Here is an 18,139-nt window from a genome sequence, read left to right on the forward strand (position 1 = left end):
TAGCATTGATGCATAATACCGGGCGCTTGACTGTGATCATTTTCATTATTCTCTTGATTGCACTGTTGGTTATTCTCTTGAGGAGGAATAGCTTGTTGGTTCTCTTGGCTCTAGTGGTTCCGGCGCCTGCTGCGCTGGTTGACCTTGCACTGGATGAACAATCTCAAGGTTTGGGGCGGGTTGATTGCCTCGCGGTTGTCTTCCATGGATAAGTTCATGTGGACGCATTTGTGCCGCTGCTTTATTCTGAGGGCAGCCTGAGTAGGAGGCGGCATGGTTCGCCACACAGTTCCCACATTTAGGTTGAAGGTTGACTTGCACTCCTTGTCGTCAATCTATTCTGAGCAGATTTTGCATATACGTATGCTGCGGCAGTTTTTCGCCATATGCGCAAATCTCTGGCAATTATAGCAGCGAAGTGCTGGTCTTAGCTATTCCTCGACAGGATGACTGGTGAAACGAAAGTAAATTCTTCCTGGAATAGGGCGATCGTCAAGTCAGAATTACTGTGTAAAGTGGCTTTACTGCTCCATCTTCTGGGGGTAATACCTTATCTGTCTGCGTGCTGATATAACTCCTGCATCTTTCAAGAGGTCTGGGAGTTGCTCGTTTGTATACTGCAGAAGCACGTCTTACCGTCCCAACGTTTCGCGTGTAGGACGCTGGGATGAAGTGCTTGACTTCCAGGCCACCTACACTTTAGAGCATCAAAATGCATTTTGCGGATGCTAAGGAAGCAACGCTGACACTCAAACTTCCATCTCTGGTCGTCCTAAAAGACTGTACTTTTTCTTTGGCAGCAGAAACTGTTTCGGCAGACACTCGGTTTGGATTCACTTGCCAAAAAGTAGTACCTTTGCTTGTTGGGCGAAAGACAACCGGGATGCCTTTTGCACGTTTTTTCTTCTGCGTGACCAAACTAAATGGTGCATCCTTACACATCTCTTCTTCATCACTTAGCTCATAATTCGATGTTGTATCATCATACTTGCTCTTCTCTAGGAAAGGTTTCTTGCTCTCAGCTTCACCGTCAGCCGTTATTCCTGAAGTCACCGAAGTTGATTCCGAGTTGTGTAGAAACAAACGTGCCGGCTTTATGAAGCTTTGTGACGCCTTCAAGGCCCCAGGCTTTTCATTACGGCCTGTGGCATCATTCATATGTCTTGCTACGCTTGGACGAGCATAAGGTTTGTCACGATGTTCTCGGCTTTCGACCACCGTAGCGGCAGGGTAACTCCCACTTACTCTCACGATTGAAAAGCCCACCGATAACGTGCTGCGATTCTTAGATAGTCAGCTCGAGTTCATGGAACGGCACACGTGTTGGGAGTATAAACCTACAGCTAATAAGCCCCTGTTCTCGTTTCAGTCAGCCCACTCGACGCTCGTCAAGAGGAGCATTGCCAACTTATGCTTTGGAAATGCTTTAAAGAAGTCTTGCCAACATAAGATCTATACGAGTCATATGGATCAGTCGGGAAGGTCATCAGCAGCAGGGTTTCCGGAATCAGTGCAAGTTTCGGTCGTAGAGGGGCTGCTAAAAAAGTGCAGGTCAGATAGCACAATTCGGGACGCGGCAAATCGACGGATGGAACGCAGAAGGAAGGTAGCAGTAGTGCCCTACCTGCATAAAACGGCACATAATCTTAAGAAAATGGCTAGCCGGGTGGACACAAAAGTGATCTTTTCAGCACCGGAAAAGCTGGCAAAAATATGCCGACTAACGGACCCGTACCGTAAGCCAGCTGCCGGATGCTCTACGAATCATGGAAAACACCAGTGGGTTGCGTAGAAGCTGTTCTATATGAGCTTCCGCTGTCCTGTGGGAAAAATACATCGGACAGACAGGGAAATGTCTTAATGACCGATTAGGGGAACTTAGGCTAAACGTGAAAAATAAGCAATACGGTCATCTGTCAACTCACTGTCAGGCATGCGGCTGTGCGCCGGTGCATGGATCCTGCCGGGTTCTTGCGAAGCACAAAGATAAAGACGTGCGAGAGATTATTGAGACTCAGGCTATCTGGCGGCATAGTGATACGTGTGTTAGTGCCCCTTCGGTCGATTTGTTAGATAAGGAGATGGCTTTTTTGGATGAGGTGGCGCCACTGTGCATGGGTCCTGAGATTCAAGCTGTTGAAGTTAGCGCACTGGGGTGTCGTCTCCCTTCCGTCCTTGTTTGCTGGCGCTAAATATGCTTTCAGTTTACCAACACGCCCAACAAATGGCAATGCGGTAATATCCAGGTCCTCGAAAAGAAAACGTCGTACCTGTAAGGCGCCTGGCTCCACTGAATCATCACACGACGTCTTGTTAGTCAATCGTCGTCAGTGCTGACCCTAAATGTCCAAAAAACCAGAAAAAATCAGAACACCACACAAGGACGCAGAGTGCAAGGGCACCGAGTTTTTTCTATTCACTGTTTTTAATTTTTATTCCCCTGCTGTTCATTTTCTTTTTTTGTGTGTATTCGTCCACCACTACTCAGACCTAATTGTTGCTCATGGACACGGTAAATAAATTATTATTATTATTATTATTATTATTATTATTATTATTATTATTATTATTATTATTATTATTATTATTATTATTATTATTATTATTATTATTATTACACCTGTGAATTGTGTGTTATTGCTCTATTGTTGCTCTATCGTTGTTCAGTTTTCTTTTTATTTCTTCTAATTGTTTCATCTAATAACTGTTGGGCTTAGTTGCTTTCCATTTCGACCTTTATTTTTCTTTCTCTGTGCACGAACACTCACAACTCAGTGCTGTTCCTGTGCACATTAAATAAGGTATTGATAGGTTAACTTATAAATTGGTTGATTGATTGTGTTCAAAGCAGCACGAGCTGCGCCTCTGCTCTCACATGATAAATGTGATCGAGAGCAGTACAACACTGCAAACACTGCAAACACTGCAGTACTGCAAACATCAAGTATAGTAGCACAAAATCTCTCTTATCAGCATGATCACTAAAGTTGGTTCTTCTGTGTTTCTGCGTATACAGCTTCCAATGCTCAGAAGACGCTCTTCATAGTCACCGCCCATGGTTGAACTTCGTATAATTGGCCATCGTGTATGAGTATACGGCTGAGTTCGCAGAGATCATTCGTTCCGTGATCATTTCGCAGAGTTTTGGCGATTTAAAAATTGGGCTCGTTTACCGCACATTTATCATTTTTGTGTCATTTATCTTTCTTACATCTCCCCTGTGGTGGGAGTATAAAGTTTAAGTATGAGGAGGGACCCGATGCAGTCAAGCTGAAAATTGACTCTGGGAAAGAGGTGTCGAGCCGCGCAATCAAACTCACTCGTAGTTGTGCTGAGGTGGGAGAGGGAGAAAAAAAAGAAGGAAACCCCATCGACGAGCCATATGAGAAAGCGTCTCCCTCTCTATATGCCGCATAGTTAAAAAGCATACAAAAAAAAGACAGATACGAAGGCAGATGAAAAACTTTTTTTAAGTGACATCTGTTCTCGTCGTATTTCTTTTCTCGTCTTTATTTTTCTCGTCGTATTTCTTCTCGTCTTATTTCTAGCCTTTGTCTTGGTCGGTGTTTCGGGTGTACTTCGAGAACTTCCTTTCCAGACTTGCCCAGACCTTTCGTAAAACATCCTTCCCTTCCCTTCTCTCTCTCTCTCTGTCTCGTGTAACGCAGTGTTCTTATCGCATTCAAAGAAGGATAAAAACGTTGTGCTATTCGCTATGTGTAGACTTGCTCTTTTCTTCTACAAAGAATACGTCTACATACGTCTCGTCTGCTTTTTCAGATGTACTCATGTCGGCTCCACGGGAGGTGATAGAGAACAGAGGGAACGCGAAGTCAGACAATGCCCGCGCTCTAAGTCAGAGGCATTGTTTCGTTTTTCCCCGTTCCGCCTTCTTTTTTTTTCCCCTTATTCCTGTACATTACTTGTCCATCGTCTCTCGGCACAAAGAAGTGGGCCGCGGAAAATGGGATCGCTGATCACTCAGGCTTATGATTCGCGGGCGGTGCGGGCAGCCGCCTCGACTCGTCTCTCTACTTGTTTTATATATCGTATGTACATATACTCGATATCGACGCTCCTATACGTGAGTTTCTTCTTGGGGATTTTGTTTTGTTTTTGAATGGGAAGGATTGATCTATGGAGTTTCCAAGAGCGCGAGTCAAGTAAGAGCGAGGCTTTTAGGCTGTCTCGTGCGAGTTACTTGTGTTACTTCCTAGAGGTCTCGGGATTAAGCGCTGTCAGTCAGTGATCTTCACTTATAGTTCCTCCGTTCTTTTTTGTTTCGTTTCTTATTATGCGCACCTAATTTTTGTTCGTTATTCGCGAAACACGAGAATCAAGCGATGGCTTCGCGCGCGGTCTTTGCAACGTACCGCTAGAAACTTTCTTTCCAGGAGAGTTCATTCGTGTGAACTGGAGCACGGCTGAAGGCGGCGGCTAATCAGTTAATGCAGCTGACGGAGCTAACGCATGGAATGGAAGTCCGCATGCCCAAGGCGAAACCGGCGCGTTGAGAGAGAGAGAGAGAGAGAGAGAGAGAGAGAGAGAGAGAGAGAGAGAGAGAGGGAAGTTTAATGATACGAAATGTAGAGAGGTCGGCCCGAGGTACATTTAGTTTGTTTCTCATCAGGTGGAATCTGCTTACTGCTACTTTACGTTCATAGCCACTGAAAGTGTCCTTTTTTCTTTTTTTATTATTCTAGTTCTCTTCATTATTCAAGACACTTACGATATTAGTTGCTAGTAAAGGTCAGACGAACGTTCCGTGTGCTTCTACTTAGTGACATTTCGTTACCTCCATTGACCTCGAATTTTAACCTTGCAATGCCTAGGCACATTTCCACAGAAAGGAAAACCGGAACGAATTGTTCGATTTTATTTAGGGCTACGCAAGTACATACGTAAAAAAAATGAAGAAAAGGCAATGAAATGGTATCTCAGCAAAAAAAGCATTTTAGTGTAGTAAATAATTATTAGTAAATATTTTTGAACTATCCGTAGCTGGAACTTCATTACAGCACATAAAAAACGCAACCTGGGCGTCGCGTTACGTTTTCCGCGCTTAACTAAGCATTTCGAGGCGTTATATTATGCCAAACAACGTGACAAAAATTATACGTTATGCTTTACAGGATCAATCAAGCACTGTCTCCAGTGCAGTTAAAGGAACGTTTCCCGAGTGTCGTCTGGGCACTCGCGGGTTACAATTCTAAGCTCATACTTAATACCAAACGTTCTTACGCTGGAAATGCTCATAAGAGCAGATGCCAGCTGTAGGGCCCTATATACGCTATATGTAGCCTAGTCTCTACATCCGGTCGGTCACTGTGGATAGAGGGAACGTATTTCTATACCCACTACACCCAACTGAATCTGTACGGGAAGGTAGCAAGCTTGTAAGCAGACCAATGGCCAAATAAAGTAGCAGTGGATGTTCGAATCGTGTCCATATCATTGACTCCTAATAGCAATATCAGTAATAATAGTAATAGTAGTAATAGTGTAGTGAAGAGGAGGACGAAGAAGACGGCTCGTGTGTCGGCTGTGCGCGCGATCAGCGTTCGTGTACTGCCGGTGCTACTAGACTGTGCATAGTGCCTCGTAATAAATCCATGTTCCGTTTGGTGGAAGGTGCTACACTCCCCGACCTCACCCTGGAACTTCGCAGCCAAACTTTGACAGCTGCTCCAGGCGCTACCATGAACGAGGCTCCAAACAAACCGCTTGGAGCATCCGCCGCTCCTATCATGTGTGGCGCCGTCAAGCGGCAGTGGCACCCTCTTGTTTTTAGCGGATCAGGTGAGACTGACGTGGAAGATTGGCTCTCTACCTACGAGCGCGTCAGTGATCACAACAAGTGGGATGGCCCAACGAAGCTACGTACAGTCATCTTCTATCTTGCTGACGTAGCGAACCTCTGGTTCCACAATCATTAACGGGAACTGCAAACCTGGTCCGCTTTAAAAACAGCATTCGCGGAAGTCTTCGGTCGCCCAGCCTTGCGAAAACTCCGTGCTGAACAGCGCCTACGTGAGCGCGCTCAACAGCCCGGCGAGACTTACACCAGCTACATAGAGGATGTCGTGGGTATTTGCGCCTGCGTCGATTCCACCATGAGTGAAGAGGACAAGGTGAAGCACATCCTCAAGGACATCGATGACGGGCTCATCTCAGTTGTTTTACTATTTGATGCTGTCTCAGCTAGCTTTACTACTGCACTATTTCACTCACTTTGTATGGCTGTAATACAGGTACGCCTGACGCAGCTCAAAAGGAAACGAGGTATACTGCGGTCAGGAACGACGATTATTTGTGCGCGGAAAGGTACGCCAAGAACTTGGAGACTGCGCGGACATTTTCTTCGAGTGGTGTGCCCTGGAACACCTACCTACGGTATTTACGTAGTTGCACTTATCTGATGAAACTACGGAAAATTATCAACCGACTATGCGTTGACGCCATGACGGAACCCTATCTATGTCTTCCGATACGATATGCAGTCCCAGACGTGGAAAAGAGGGCGATAAAACAGTGCGCATTTGGCAAACTGAAAACTGGGGATTGAGTGAGTCAATGGAGGTCGCTGTGGAGGGCCGCACGTGACCCCGAATTGACGTAAGGTGCGTCGTCTGTTATCGTCAGCACAGCAAGCTATGCACTGTTGTAGAAATTCAGCTACGATGACCTTGGGCTGAACCTGTCGTCGAACCGGTTCGGAATGGTTCTTCCTGAATGTTTCAGTTCACATGCGGTTCGGTTCCAAGATGGCGAAAGACTATCGGTTTCGCACGGTTCCCGTTCGGTTCCGGGTCGCTTTGACACACTCGCTGTGACTACTTCAGCCACCCCACTGTCGGGGACGCGATCACTATGGCAACGTTTCACGTGACTCGGTACCGGACGCGTCGGCGTACACGGCCGACAGCGTTCCTGCAACTGTGCCAAGCTTGCTATGTATACGCCCAGCGCATTATCGGCCGTCTAATTCCCGGCGTCCGACGTTGATTCGCATGAAATCTCGTGAAGGTAATATGAAGCCTGAAAGGGATCGCTCGAGAATATCCACCCTGAATATTACATATGCTGCGCAACACACACACTCACACGCACGCCTCCATTCGCCCTGCTCAGGTTCCTAAATAGGCTTCTACCCATGGACTGACGTTTCATATGCACTGACATGCATATTTGCACGCACTCACTGACGAGCACTTAGCGTCGACGAGCTAGAATCGGTAGTAGCTAGTGCAGTGGACGTGACGAGATTGTTGGTACGATGAGCCAGAAGGCAGAAATATTTCCGTTCAAGAAGTGCGCTATATTGAAATGGACTTGATGGGACTAGTCAACGAAAGACCCTTGGTCAAAGCCCGTTATCTCGCTTACTGGTCAATACCTACAATCGTTCGCGAAGACTCTGCACGACGAGATGCTTTGCTAGAAACAGGTTTACAGCGTGAGCTGTTATCGGCTAATTCCGACGGCCGTTTCGGTTGGCGATGGTGCCCGCCGCCGCCGGTGTCCGTCGCAGCTATCGCCTTGCGCGCGGCAAGTCACGCGGTCTCACAGGCGCGCCGCGTAGCGTCGATGCGTGCTCACTTTGCACTGCAGTTACATATTGTGGCGCGTGTTAGAGTATATGTATACAATCGATTCCTGTTTTCATGCATGTGCACGCTTAAATTTCACATCGGGACGATGCATCCTTTGAAAGGGAGGACAACGCCGCGTCTGTAGTGCAGCGCAAGGACAATGACAAAAATAAGACGTATGGCAATGTAAAAGAAACGCAGCAAACAAGGAGAAGTGACTGGAGCGTGGTAATAAGCCGTCCGTTCTTGTTAGTGTTTCTGCGGACTAAGTGCTTTGAGCACTCCGTCTTCCACTTGCCTCGTGTACCGTGACACGTATCAAGGGATGGGACACGTGGGCCGCGTAATCTCGTTGCTCTGTGTTACCTGTTCCCAACGCGTCATGGGGCCTCCTTCCAACTTACTAAGTGCTGCTCAGGAAGCGACTCGTCTCGCGGCTACAACCAGGCAACGTCGGGCTCATCAGACCACTGTGCAGAGAGCAGCAGTAGCCGCAGGTCGCCGTGGACGCCGGGCGAACAGTTTAGTTCGTTTTCGAGAAAACGACGTTGAATGACTTCGCCACGAAGACCCTATAGACCTTTGCACTGAGGCTTCCATGGGCGCCACCATATTTAGACTACTAGCGCCGTCTAGCGTCTGCTTGGCGGCGACGCCATATTGGACTGTCGTTGATCAGCCTCCGCCGGCGTATCGCTGCTGTTGCGATCAACGAGCAGGGCTAAAAACGTTTGTTGCTTTCCACATCTGTGTTTCTCCGTGTCTCTCCGTGTCTTCGGCTTTCACAGAGTCGTCTTGCCACTTTCGTGCTATTCCGATCAGTGTCGAGAGGCATCGGCTACACATCGAGACGAAAACGTTCCTGCTGACAGCGGCGGTACGACTACGCGCGACTGCCGGATGGCGCCGGCAAGCGTCAGCTCAGCGCTGCTGCTTTCACCGACGATTCTCTGTGGCTTAATTCTCCTCAGCGTCGCTCCTCGCTCAGCGTCCAAGTATCACCAGTGTTGAGAGGTGTCGGTTTAGCATTATTAAGGCGAATACATTCCTGTTGTGAGCACCCGTGGCTGTGAATCAGTCCGTGCGATTGCGGAATGGCGTCGACATCAGCCACTGTCGGCTTGCCGCCAGATTCTCAAGCACCCGTCGATATCGGAGGTAAGTAATTGTTTAGGCCACCTAGTCACGGCTAAGTGTGCGCAGTTCATGACGTTGAATGCAGTCAACATCGTGCCGTGCAATGGTACCATTCGAAATGCGGATAGTGCACCGAGGATCTTTTAAATTTGTGCGAGACAGTAACGACTGGCTTTCGAAGCTTTGTCATTGCATGATACTCATTCGCGATGAGCTGCTGGAATCTATGCTCGCAAAAAGCGATCAGGATCCTGTTTTGCCCACTGTGTGTGGCGCCTAAGGAAACTGCTCTAATTTGTTGTATGTTACAAATTACTTGGTGGTTTAAATACAGGGAAAAGCGAAGGTGTGCATTCGCTAGCGAAAACGCTAGCTTGTGCCTACGGGATAAGTGCTTGGTTTCTAGGTAGCCGATTACGTACATTACGTACCGGATGCATTTCCGTGCTGTAAGGTAATTCACCAAAGCTATAAAAACACACTTATGCGTTTAATGTCGATCGGCCGTCCATTCCTCGCTTATGTGCAGAGAGCGCGCGAAACTGTATTCAGGCTGTGGATGCAAGTTCTCCCGAACACCGCTGACCGGATAGCATACGCGCTTACTCAAGGTAAACTGCCAACGCAGGGAAACGTCGAGTACAGTTACCTGGCGTATATGCCTTCCTTCATAAGGCATGATGTACTGTTACTTTTAAGGGCACGCAGATGAGATTCTTAGATGTTAACGTCAGCCGAATTATCACTCGATTGTTTTTGTGTGCTAGTGTGCACGTTTGCATGCGTGCGCGTGCTTCCCTGCATCCAAATTGGCTTCTCTATGAGCACTCTTTTGTGTATTCTTGTATTAAAGACTGAAACCGACTAAAATTGCATACATTTGTTTTGGTTTGTTTCAGACAATAGCACATACAGCCACCCAAATGGAGTCACTGCTTGGTGTGAAGACATGCGGGAGTGGCCAAATGTGAATGCGGCAGATATTATATTTTACCTCGTGAACTCCAAGGCATGTGATTTTCAACAGATCAAAAACTTCAGGGCCCTCGAGTCCTATAACTACGTGCAAAGTGGGTGGGTGGGGAAAGTTTTCACTCACAAGATCTCGAGTGACTTATGTTACGTGAAGGGCACGGTAAGCCCTTCTCAGTCCCTGAATGCAACACCAAGGACTGCTTGGGCGTGCGTGAAACAATGCGGAGAAGTTGTCACAGCCGGATGCACTTGCATGGCCGGGCTAGGAAAAGCCTGTAGCCACGTCGGTGCAATCTTATGGAAAATAGAAATGGCTGTGGCAAAAGGCTATACTACAACTTCTTGCACAGACAGGGCTGCATTGTGGAACAGTGGCACAAAACGCAATGTTGAACCAGCCACGCTTGAAGAAATAACTTTCAAGGTGCAGAAGCAGATTGTGGATGATCCCCTCCCAAAGCGGCAAAGACCATCATTTGTGCCAATGACCCGAGAAGAAATCCGCAAATTTCATGCTGAGTCACCATTTCCATACCTATTTGATACCCCAGGTAAATAGAATTGACTATATCCTAAATAGCTTTAACACTTCCTCAAATTACTATCATTCTTTGGCATGTCTCTAGACAGTCCTACAAATAAAAGGCTAGAGCACTGCTGAGTGATGCTCAAAAAGACAAAAGTGCAAGCATTAGACCTTAGATCCATGTTTTGAGCTCCTGGTGTATTTCCTCCATCACTGAAGCTGAACACTGACAGCACGCTAAGCTTTGGTAGAGTTGCTGGTTCAGTTCTAGACCGATGTCTGTGGTGTGAAAACAGTTAAGCTTCTTTCAGGACTGTTATGTAAATGAATGCTTCCACTAGTTTCATTTTAACGTAATACGGCAGGAGAAACATGCACTTCACTGCAAGCTAAGAAGTACAAAACACTAGTAGAACAATGTGTAAAAGGTGTGAATTAAGCCTGAAGCGTTGGTTCATTAAAAATTAGTTTCGGGGGAAAGACACTCAAACTAGTTCACTGTCCCGTGCCTTGAGAGACAGGATGGAGAGGGAGGGAAAGGAAGACAGAAAGGGGGCTGTAGTGTAAGGCTGCAGAATAATTTCAGCCACACAGATATGTTTATGTGCATGAACAATGCATAGCACATAGGTGCCTTTTTACAATTGCGGTTTGCGCCCTGCCGCGGTGGCTCAGTGGTTATGGTACTCGGCTGCTGACCCAAAATATGCGGGTTCGATCCCAGCTGCATTTCGATAGATGCGAAATGTTGAGGCCCATGTACTGTGCGATGTCAGTACACGTTAAAGAACCCCAGGTGGCCGAAATTATCCGGAGCCCTCCACTATGGCGCCTCTCATAGCCTGAGTCGCTTTGGGACGTTAAACCCCATAAGCCAACCAATCAATCCTAGCTCACCTTTCGTTTGTTTTAAGGCTTAACCTGCAAGGGGATGAAACATGTTGTACATAATTGATTTGTGATGTCTTATATTTTATGCAGGCACTCTTCTCTATGAGACGTTCCATCCAAGCATGCAGCGGCAAGTGCCTCCACCACCAGCCAATGATGGGAATGAGCATGGCGACCACGGAAACGAAAGCTGTGCGGTGTGCACTACATTTTATGAAAAGTATGTGGCATTGTCACCCCGTGGTGCTGAGGTGCTTCAGTCAGAAACTGCAAGCCAAGCAACGCCACTGTGGTTTTTTTCGCGGAAGCTACGTTTGACTGCCTCAAATGTCAACAAGGTACCGAAAAGAGAGACTACGGGATGCGAGAAAGCAGCCATGAGGATGCTTTCCACCAGCTTTTCTGGCAATGCTGCCACCAAGTATGGCAAACAGATGGAGCCTGTTGCCCGAAAGCAGTTTTCAAAAAAGACTGGGCTTACTGTAAACCAAATAGGAACAGTGGTGAACACTGAGCTGCCGTGGCTTTCAGCTAGTCCGGATGGAATTATTGAAGGAATGGATGCCATTCTTGAAATCAAGTGTCCCAACATGAATGACTGTGTGCCACTTATCAGTAGTGGCAAGTATGATGTGCGGCTAAACAAAGATGCCGAACTTGTACTTCAAGAGAGTGGGCCAAATGGCTATTACAGCCAGGTCCAGTTTCAGATGCTCTGCACCAAGACCCAGATATGCTTTCTTTATGTATGGAGTGTGGAAAATGATGTCATTGTTCAAGTGCCTTTTGATCCCAAGTATGTGTCGCAGACTTTACCACGGCTGAAAAAATTCTATTTTTCAGAGCTACTTCCTCGCTTGTTAGATTCACACACCAGTGGCAAAATGGATATACTTCATCGATATAAGCATATTTGCTCATTATAGTTGAATTCACGCACTTATCGACATTCCTATTATTAGTGAGAAGCTTTGCCGCAATTTGAACAAAGTGACCGTTCCCCTTACCTCTCTTTCTCTGCGTACGGCAACCTCGCATCGAATTCAGCCTTCAGCGTCGTGCATAGCCCGGGTGCCAATGGAAATTTCTTTGCAAGTGAAGGGCAAAAAAAACCATTGCAACCAACGATAACAGACCCTATACTTCAGTTGATCCAGCAGGAAGTCATGTACAGAAAGTTATGCTTTTTATTGGTATTCTATAGGCCATTTCATCGGGCGAGGAGGATAGGGCGCGCGGAGGGCCTTTCCTCCTCTCTGGCTTGGGTGATCCGGCGCGGCGCTGCTTGAAAGTATTGCTGTCGCGTGCTGCGGAACGATTTCGAGATGTTTTAGATCTTACTTTGTGAAATTTACGCCATGTCCGTTCATATGAGCTCGTCAGAGGAGATTTTCCGCGCATCGGTAACTACAGTAGGCTGAAATATCTTTTCGGGGCACAAAAATCTGACGCGTTTTATCAGCTGCGGTGTACGCACATTATCAGTCGCGGAGTGTGTATGTGTTGTGAACTATTTTGCATATATCGGTTTAAATTCGACAAAGAGAACCGGTGTCTCTGTATTAGCCGCATGAAATGGTAAATCTGTTCAATATCTGATCGCTTGGAGTAGGGAGTAAAACATAAAGCTTATAAGAGCGCATGCTCGTGCACGGCCAACCTAAGGCAACCACGAAACATCTAAGCGGCGGGCGCAATCAAATATTTGTGATGCACCGGCATCGTTCTCGCGCATTTCAAGTCTAGTACGCTTCAAATTACCATATGTCTACGCTAGCCTTCCTGCATGAGGCCGATGGCGCTGCTCAAGACAGCGATCACTGCGGTTGGTGAACCAGCACAGTACATATGTAAGCTGTGCGCTTCGACATTGCCTTTTTGGCCTGCATACAGCCATAATATATGAGGGATCGCATAAAAAGAATGCGATGCCTATTTTTGAGGACAAAATTTCCGTAATGCGTGTGAGTGCATCGTTGAGAAAGGAATGAACACAACCGAAAAAAAAACTCGGTTATCATCCTCTTTCTCGAAAAAGCAAGAGAAAACGGGCTAACGCCGCAATAGGGCCTCGCATAGTCACGCCGCACAACGTTTATATATAACCGCTGATGCGATATGCTTGGACCATTCGGTATATAGAAAAAAGATATATGTAATCCAGCACCTACCACTGCTTGAGACGCTCGTGCAGTTCGTAAACAGTCCCTTTGCTGGACAAGCGTAATGCGGACTGTAAGGTATGTTGCTATCACTTGCCAAAACTATTTTATTCAGGGCGGAAACCTCATTCATCGAACCAAGTAATCACGCAATGTAACCTGCAGCGAACAGTTTGAACGCTTGTCAAAGTATAACATCACAGCTCCTATCGTAGTAGAACGGTGTCCACGCTCACGCCGTTACGATCGTCGCGTATGTTTCATGGCTCCTAAAGTGCAGCATAGAAATAGAGGATAATACTACAATAAGGTCACGTTAGTGACTGGAACATTCAGAAATACACAATTGATCTCCGAGGCTGATTGTAGGCTCAAATATGGGCGCACACATGGCGCTGCGTGTTCCGCTCACCTCAACGCCAGCATAAACTCCGGCCATGACGCATTAAACCACTTCAGCACGTCTCACAGAACCATTTACCACGTAGAAAACGCACGTTATACTAAACAGACCGCATGACCGCGAAAACAAACGCCAGAACCTGCCGCCGAGCGTATACCTGCCATGCGAAAGACCGCTTTCACCCAAGCCAGTATGGCGCTGCTCATAGGCGGTGCCACTGCGTTCACAATTCCTTGATTTCCTTGTCTATTTTATGTTTTCTGGTTACTGACACCCTGTTGAATGAGAGCAGGTTTAAGGTTGCATAACCCTGCACAAATAAAAACCATATCGCTAATTGTTTGTTTTGATTTGATTGGGAGTGCCTGTTTGAAGATTCTGTAGGTCTTGATCCGGTTAATTGCACGTTCCACATGAATGCGGACAGATGCAATGCGCCTTGTGGTGGTGACCTCCTTTTCAGTCAACTGCTTTTTTCCTGCAAAACAAAATGTGACATTGTATTTGCTGAAAACTATGCCAGTTGCATCAAAAAATACCTTTCGTGAAGGCTGGCGTGTTTAGCCGGACACCTTGCACAAGTAGCTCGTCGTCAAGGGAGAAACCTCGGTCCGCCATTACTTCATCACCTCTCATGAAGTAATCTCCAATGCCACTCTCCCTTGTGATGAGCTTGTCCGAAGCACGTCCACCATATGCCTTAGATACGAACATGATGTGCCCGTTAGGGGCAATAGCCACGAGGAACTTTATAGTGTTGTGTGCTTTATAGCTACTAAACGTCTGTGCCCTGGCCATTAGCTTCTTTGGGCGCTGCAACATAACTTCAGTGCAATCAAGAATGCACGTTGTGGAACCATATCCACTCTCCGTGAAGGACGCTGGCATGCTGTCCTTGATGTCTTCTCTTGGCAACCAATTGACAACCCACTTCATTACTTTGCACAGCACTTGAAACATGTAGCGAATGTTGTTCCCCACAGCAGAAACTGACATCTGGAAAATTCTCCCTAAATGTCCGTACAGAAGACCAAGACGAAGCCTCATAAGGCACATCATTAGCTGGTCAGCACGTGACAATATGCTTGCCTTTTTGGCCAATGTCGACACTGCTTTCACAAGGTTGTTGAAAGCTGTTTGCGAGATGCCCGTATAAAACAAAATGTCATCAGCAGAAAGCTTCTCCACAAATGAAGTTTTGTGTAGCGCAATCTTGGGAAGTTGCGCATAACAGTGGTCCTCATAGTTCACATTCTCCCACTGTGTTGACTTGTGTTTTTGAACCTAAAAAAATAAAAGGTAGGATGTCAGAGTCAAGGCACCAAGCTTTGTGTTTTGAGTCGTTCAACCATACTCAGAAGAGCTGAATGCAAGCGATTAGAATCTTAGTGAACAGTAAATCGGAGCATGGTTGAAACGCATGCACTTGTGTTCTAAGCCAGGTGGTCTTTAATGTTTGTGTGGTCTCTCGCACTACAACCTGAAGTAAATCAGTTCTGAAATGGCTATACGCACATGGCATATTTTGGTGTGTTACTCCACATCCATTCCCCAACTTAGGAAATTTTAGTTCAATGTTAAGGGCAAATAAACACGGTACATTGAAATGTTTACTTTTTACAGCAAATTTTTTTTTGCAAGCAGCAGGCATGGTTCTTAGGAACCAGTGTGTGTGACAAAGGAATTGTGCAAAGTTTTTGTTTTTGGTACATGTAGGCTGCACTGAAATCGGACAAAAGTTGCACGAGCTTTTGCGCACCACATTACTGTTGAAAAGTGTTAAATGTAACAGTCGGTCACTTTTACATTTAGCAGATGGGACCATTAACAAAAATGGTTGTGAAGACACTACATTATCTAAATGATGTCAGTTAAGTGTGGCAAGCAATGTTTCACTCACACTGCTTGTACACTGTACTTGAGGTCTTGCGGTGATATTGGAGTCAGCAGCAGCCATGGTCTGTGTTGTCTGAAGTCACATTTGATACATGAATGCTTAACCACCATTATAAAACAAACAAATATGAATGAAATGGTGCAATTTTCCCCCTCACCTTGTCATGGTGTGTTGGTGGCAATCCTGCTTCAGCACTAATGCTGGTACTAGGTGTTTGTACCATCTGAAATAAGTAAAACAGCGAGTTTTTCGTCTGTAGGAACAGAGAACTTGTTATTACTGTCACAACACAGAAATATGGCCCATGTGAAATATAGCCCCCAAATCTGGGAGTGCAAGTGGATTCATGCAGCCATTACTGAACTCACTCTGGCTGCCTCGAAGCACGCCTTTGTCTGTGGTACACAGGCAACAGAACTGCCCTTTGTCTGTGTAACCTGAAAGTAATCAGCATGATATGAGGACCTTGCAGTAAAAAAAAAATTGCTTTTCATAGTACAGTGTAAGGATAAAAATTCTGCGGATTCTAGACTGTCAAGTCGGCATTAAGTATGCTGTGTGTTAAGCTGTGCCTACTCAGGTCCTTCCTCAGGAGACGAAGTATTGTATGTTTGCGTACTACCATAGTGTAATGAAGTCATGCAGATTCACATGTTTAACTGCAGTTACTGTTATACACTGACAGTTCTGACCATGGCTGCTCCTTTCTTTTTTTCTTTCAACCTGTCTTCATATCCCTGTAAAGTGCAATGGTAATAAATATATATTTTTGCCACACTTGTTCGATCATCATCATTATCTTGCCCAGCCAAACTACACTTCCTGCAGGGCACAGACCTTTCCAACTTCTCTCCACTTAACACTGTACTGTGCCAGCTATGGCAAACTCGTACCCATAAGCTTCTCAGTGTCATCTGCCCACCTGACTTTCTGCTGCCCCCTGCCATGCATGCATTGCTTATCTTGAAATCCAGGGCGATACTCGTAATGACGAACAGTTTCTTACCTTCGCATTACATGCCCTACCCACACCCATTTCTTAGTCTTGATTTTTGATTAACTAGGATGTCATTAACTTGCATTAGTTCTTGATCACTCTGCTCTCATCCTGTCTCTTAAGGCTGCATGTATCATTTTCCTTTCCATAGCTCAGAGCATTGTTCTCAGTTTGGGTGCAACAACGCTCCGTTAGCCTCAATGTTTCTGCCCCATAGGTGAGTACCGGTAAGGTACACCTGTTACATAATTTCCTCTAGTGCCATTCATGATCGGATAGCACCTGCCATATGCACTCCAGCCCACTCGTAGTCTTCAATTTTGCTGTCATGATTTGGACCTGCAGACACATCCTGCCCTAATTAAATCACCCTTGTCACTTCCAATGCTTTCGCTAGCCACCGTAAACTCATTTCCTGCTGGGGCTGCGGAACACCAATTTTCTGTATATTTATACCGATCATTCTGCTTTGCCTGTGTCGTCAATCGTGCTTTGCAATTCATCTTCTGCATTACTTAGCAAGGCAATGTAATTGGCAATATCATAGATTACTAAATCATTCTCCATTACTTTTATCCCTAGCCCAAGCATTTAAATATGTCTGGTAAACATGTATAAAAAATTGGGAATATTTTGTACACCTCTCTGCCTGATACCCTGCTTTTTTTTGTGGAATTTTGTGACTTTCTTTGTGGACGACTACGGTGACTACCGGTGCAGCTGTTGTGGATACTCATGCTTTCATGTGCTAATTAGCACACTTCATAATGGTAAAAACAACAAACAAGTACACAGCACTTAACGATAAGGACTGGTTTCTGCTTTGAGGTAGAAAAGTAATGCAGCTTTGAGCCATACAATAAGAACCAATTGCATGGCTTCATTGGTCATCCTTTTTTTTTTTCAAGCGTCATGTTATTGTAGTTGAGCAAACTATTAGCTGCAGTGCAGATACAGTAACAACATCCTCAACGATTTTATCTGTGGCAATTAAAAAAATCACTGGAGCCAAAGTCAACGTCATTAATGTAGTCCTCAGAAATGAATTAAACAGAGTATGAACTCAGGCGATTGTGTACAATATGGCAAGTCATAAATTAGCTAGGGCATTCACTTTAGATCCCATTACAAAATCTTAGTACGTGCAAGCGCTGTACAGAGCAAAGTTTGGCCTGCCTTGTTTAGGAAAATTCTCGGTGCAGGCAGCAGCGCAGATCTTATGAGCGGTTTAACGTCCCAAAACCGCGCATGCATTGCGAGGGACGTCATAGCGGAGGGATGTGGTTTATTTCTACCATACGACTTAGCACAACAGTGGCCTCCATCGATACGCGGCCGCTACGGACGAGATTCGATTCCACGTCCTTGGGCACAGCAGTCAAACGACATGGCCAGTTAGTCACCTCGGCGAGTCCAGTGGCACAGAAGCCATTTGAATTTTACAGCATTGTTAATAAACTGTGGGCACATACCTCGGATAAAGCAGCAGAGCAAAGCAGTTGCAAGCCGGCATTGCAACTGTCATTGCTGTGTTGTACCTGCGAAAAATGCATTTCGAT

General features: G+C 45.9%; 3 protein-coding genes across 4 annotated transcripts in view; 2 read left to right on the forward strand and 1 right to left on the reverse strand.

Moving 5' to 3' along the window:
• LOC135914896 (uncharacterized) overlaps positions 1-18,139 on the forward strand; it is a 364,873-nt gene that overhangs the window by 89,991 nt on the left and 256,743 nt on the right. The gene's annotated exons all lie outside the window — the stretch shown is intronic.
• Positions 8,274-12,051, forward strand: LOC135914869 (uncharacterized). Its single transcript, XM_070534700.1, has 4 exons — positions 8,274-8,750; positions 9,629-10,255; positions 11,212-11,917; positions 12,048-12,051. The coding sequence occupies exons 1-4, from the start codon at positions 8,687-8,689 to the stop codon at positions 12,049-12,051; spliced, it is 1,401 nt and encodes a 466-aa protein (XP_070390801.1). The 5' UTR covers positions 8,274-8,686.
• On the reverse strand, positions 12,202-18,078 carry LOC135914895 (uncharacterized). Of its 2 annotated transcripts, XM_070533841.1 has the most exons (6): positions 18,053-18,078; positions 15,952-16,020; positions 15,741-15,806; positions 15,587-15,655; positions 14,226-14,970; positions 12,202-14,164 (listed from the first exon to the last, which is right to left on the reverse strand). In XM_070533841.1, the coding sequence occupies exons 3-6, from the start codon at positions 15,804-15,806 to the stop codon at positions 13,938-13,940; spliced, it is 1,107 nt and encodes a 368-aa protein (XP_070389942.1). In that variant the 5' UTR covers positions 15,952-16,020; positions 18,053-18,078; the 3' UTR covers positions 12,202-13,937. The 2 variants fall into 2 exon arrangements, with proteins under 2 accessions (XP_070389942.1, XP_065303893.1); XM_065447821.2 differs by lacking the exon at positions 18,053-18,078 and having other exon boundaries at positions 15,952-17,838.

The sequence above is a fragment of the Dermacentor albipictus genome, chromosome 2, assembly GCF_038994185.2.
Source record: "Dermacentor albipictus isolate Rhodes 1998 colony chromosome 2, USDA_Dalb.pri_finalv2, whole genome shotgun sequence".
Lineage (NCBI taxonomy): Eukaryota > Metazoa > Arthropoda > Arachnida > Ixodida > Ixodidae > Dermacentor > Dermacentor albipictus.

Coding starts and splice junctions, on each gene's coding strand:
- LOC135914869 (XM_070534700.1), top strand. CDS start 8,687: ATGGCGTCGACATCAGCCACTGTCGGCTTGCCGCCAGATTCTCAAGCA. Junction 8,751..9,628: donor AGCACCCGTCGATATCGGAG/GTAAGTAATTGT, acceptor GGTTTGTTTCAG/ACAATAGCACATACAGCCAC. Junction 10,256..11,211: donor ATACCTATTTGATACCCCAG/GTAAATAGAATT, acceptor TATTTTATGCAG/GCACTCTTCTCTATGAGACG.
- LOC135914895 (XM_065447821.2), bottom strand. CDS start 16,077: ATGAAAAGCAATTTTTTTTTTACTGCAAGGTCCTCATATCATGCTGAT. Junction 15,807..15,951: donor CGTGCTTCGAGGCAGCCAGA/GTGAGTTCAGTA, acceptor TACTTATTTCAG/ATGGTACAAACACCTAGTAC. Junction 14,165..14,225: donor CACGCCAGCCTTCACGAAAG/GTATTTTTTGAT, acceptor TTTGTTTTGCAG/GAAAAAAGCAGTTGACTGAA.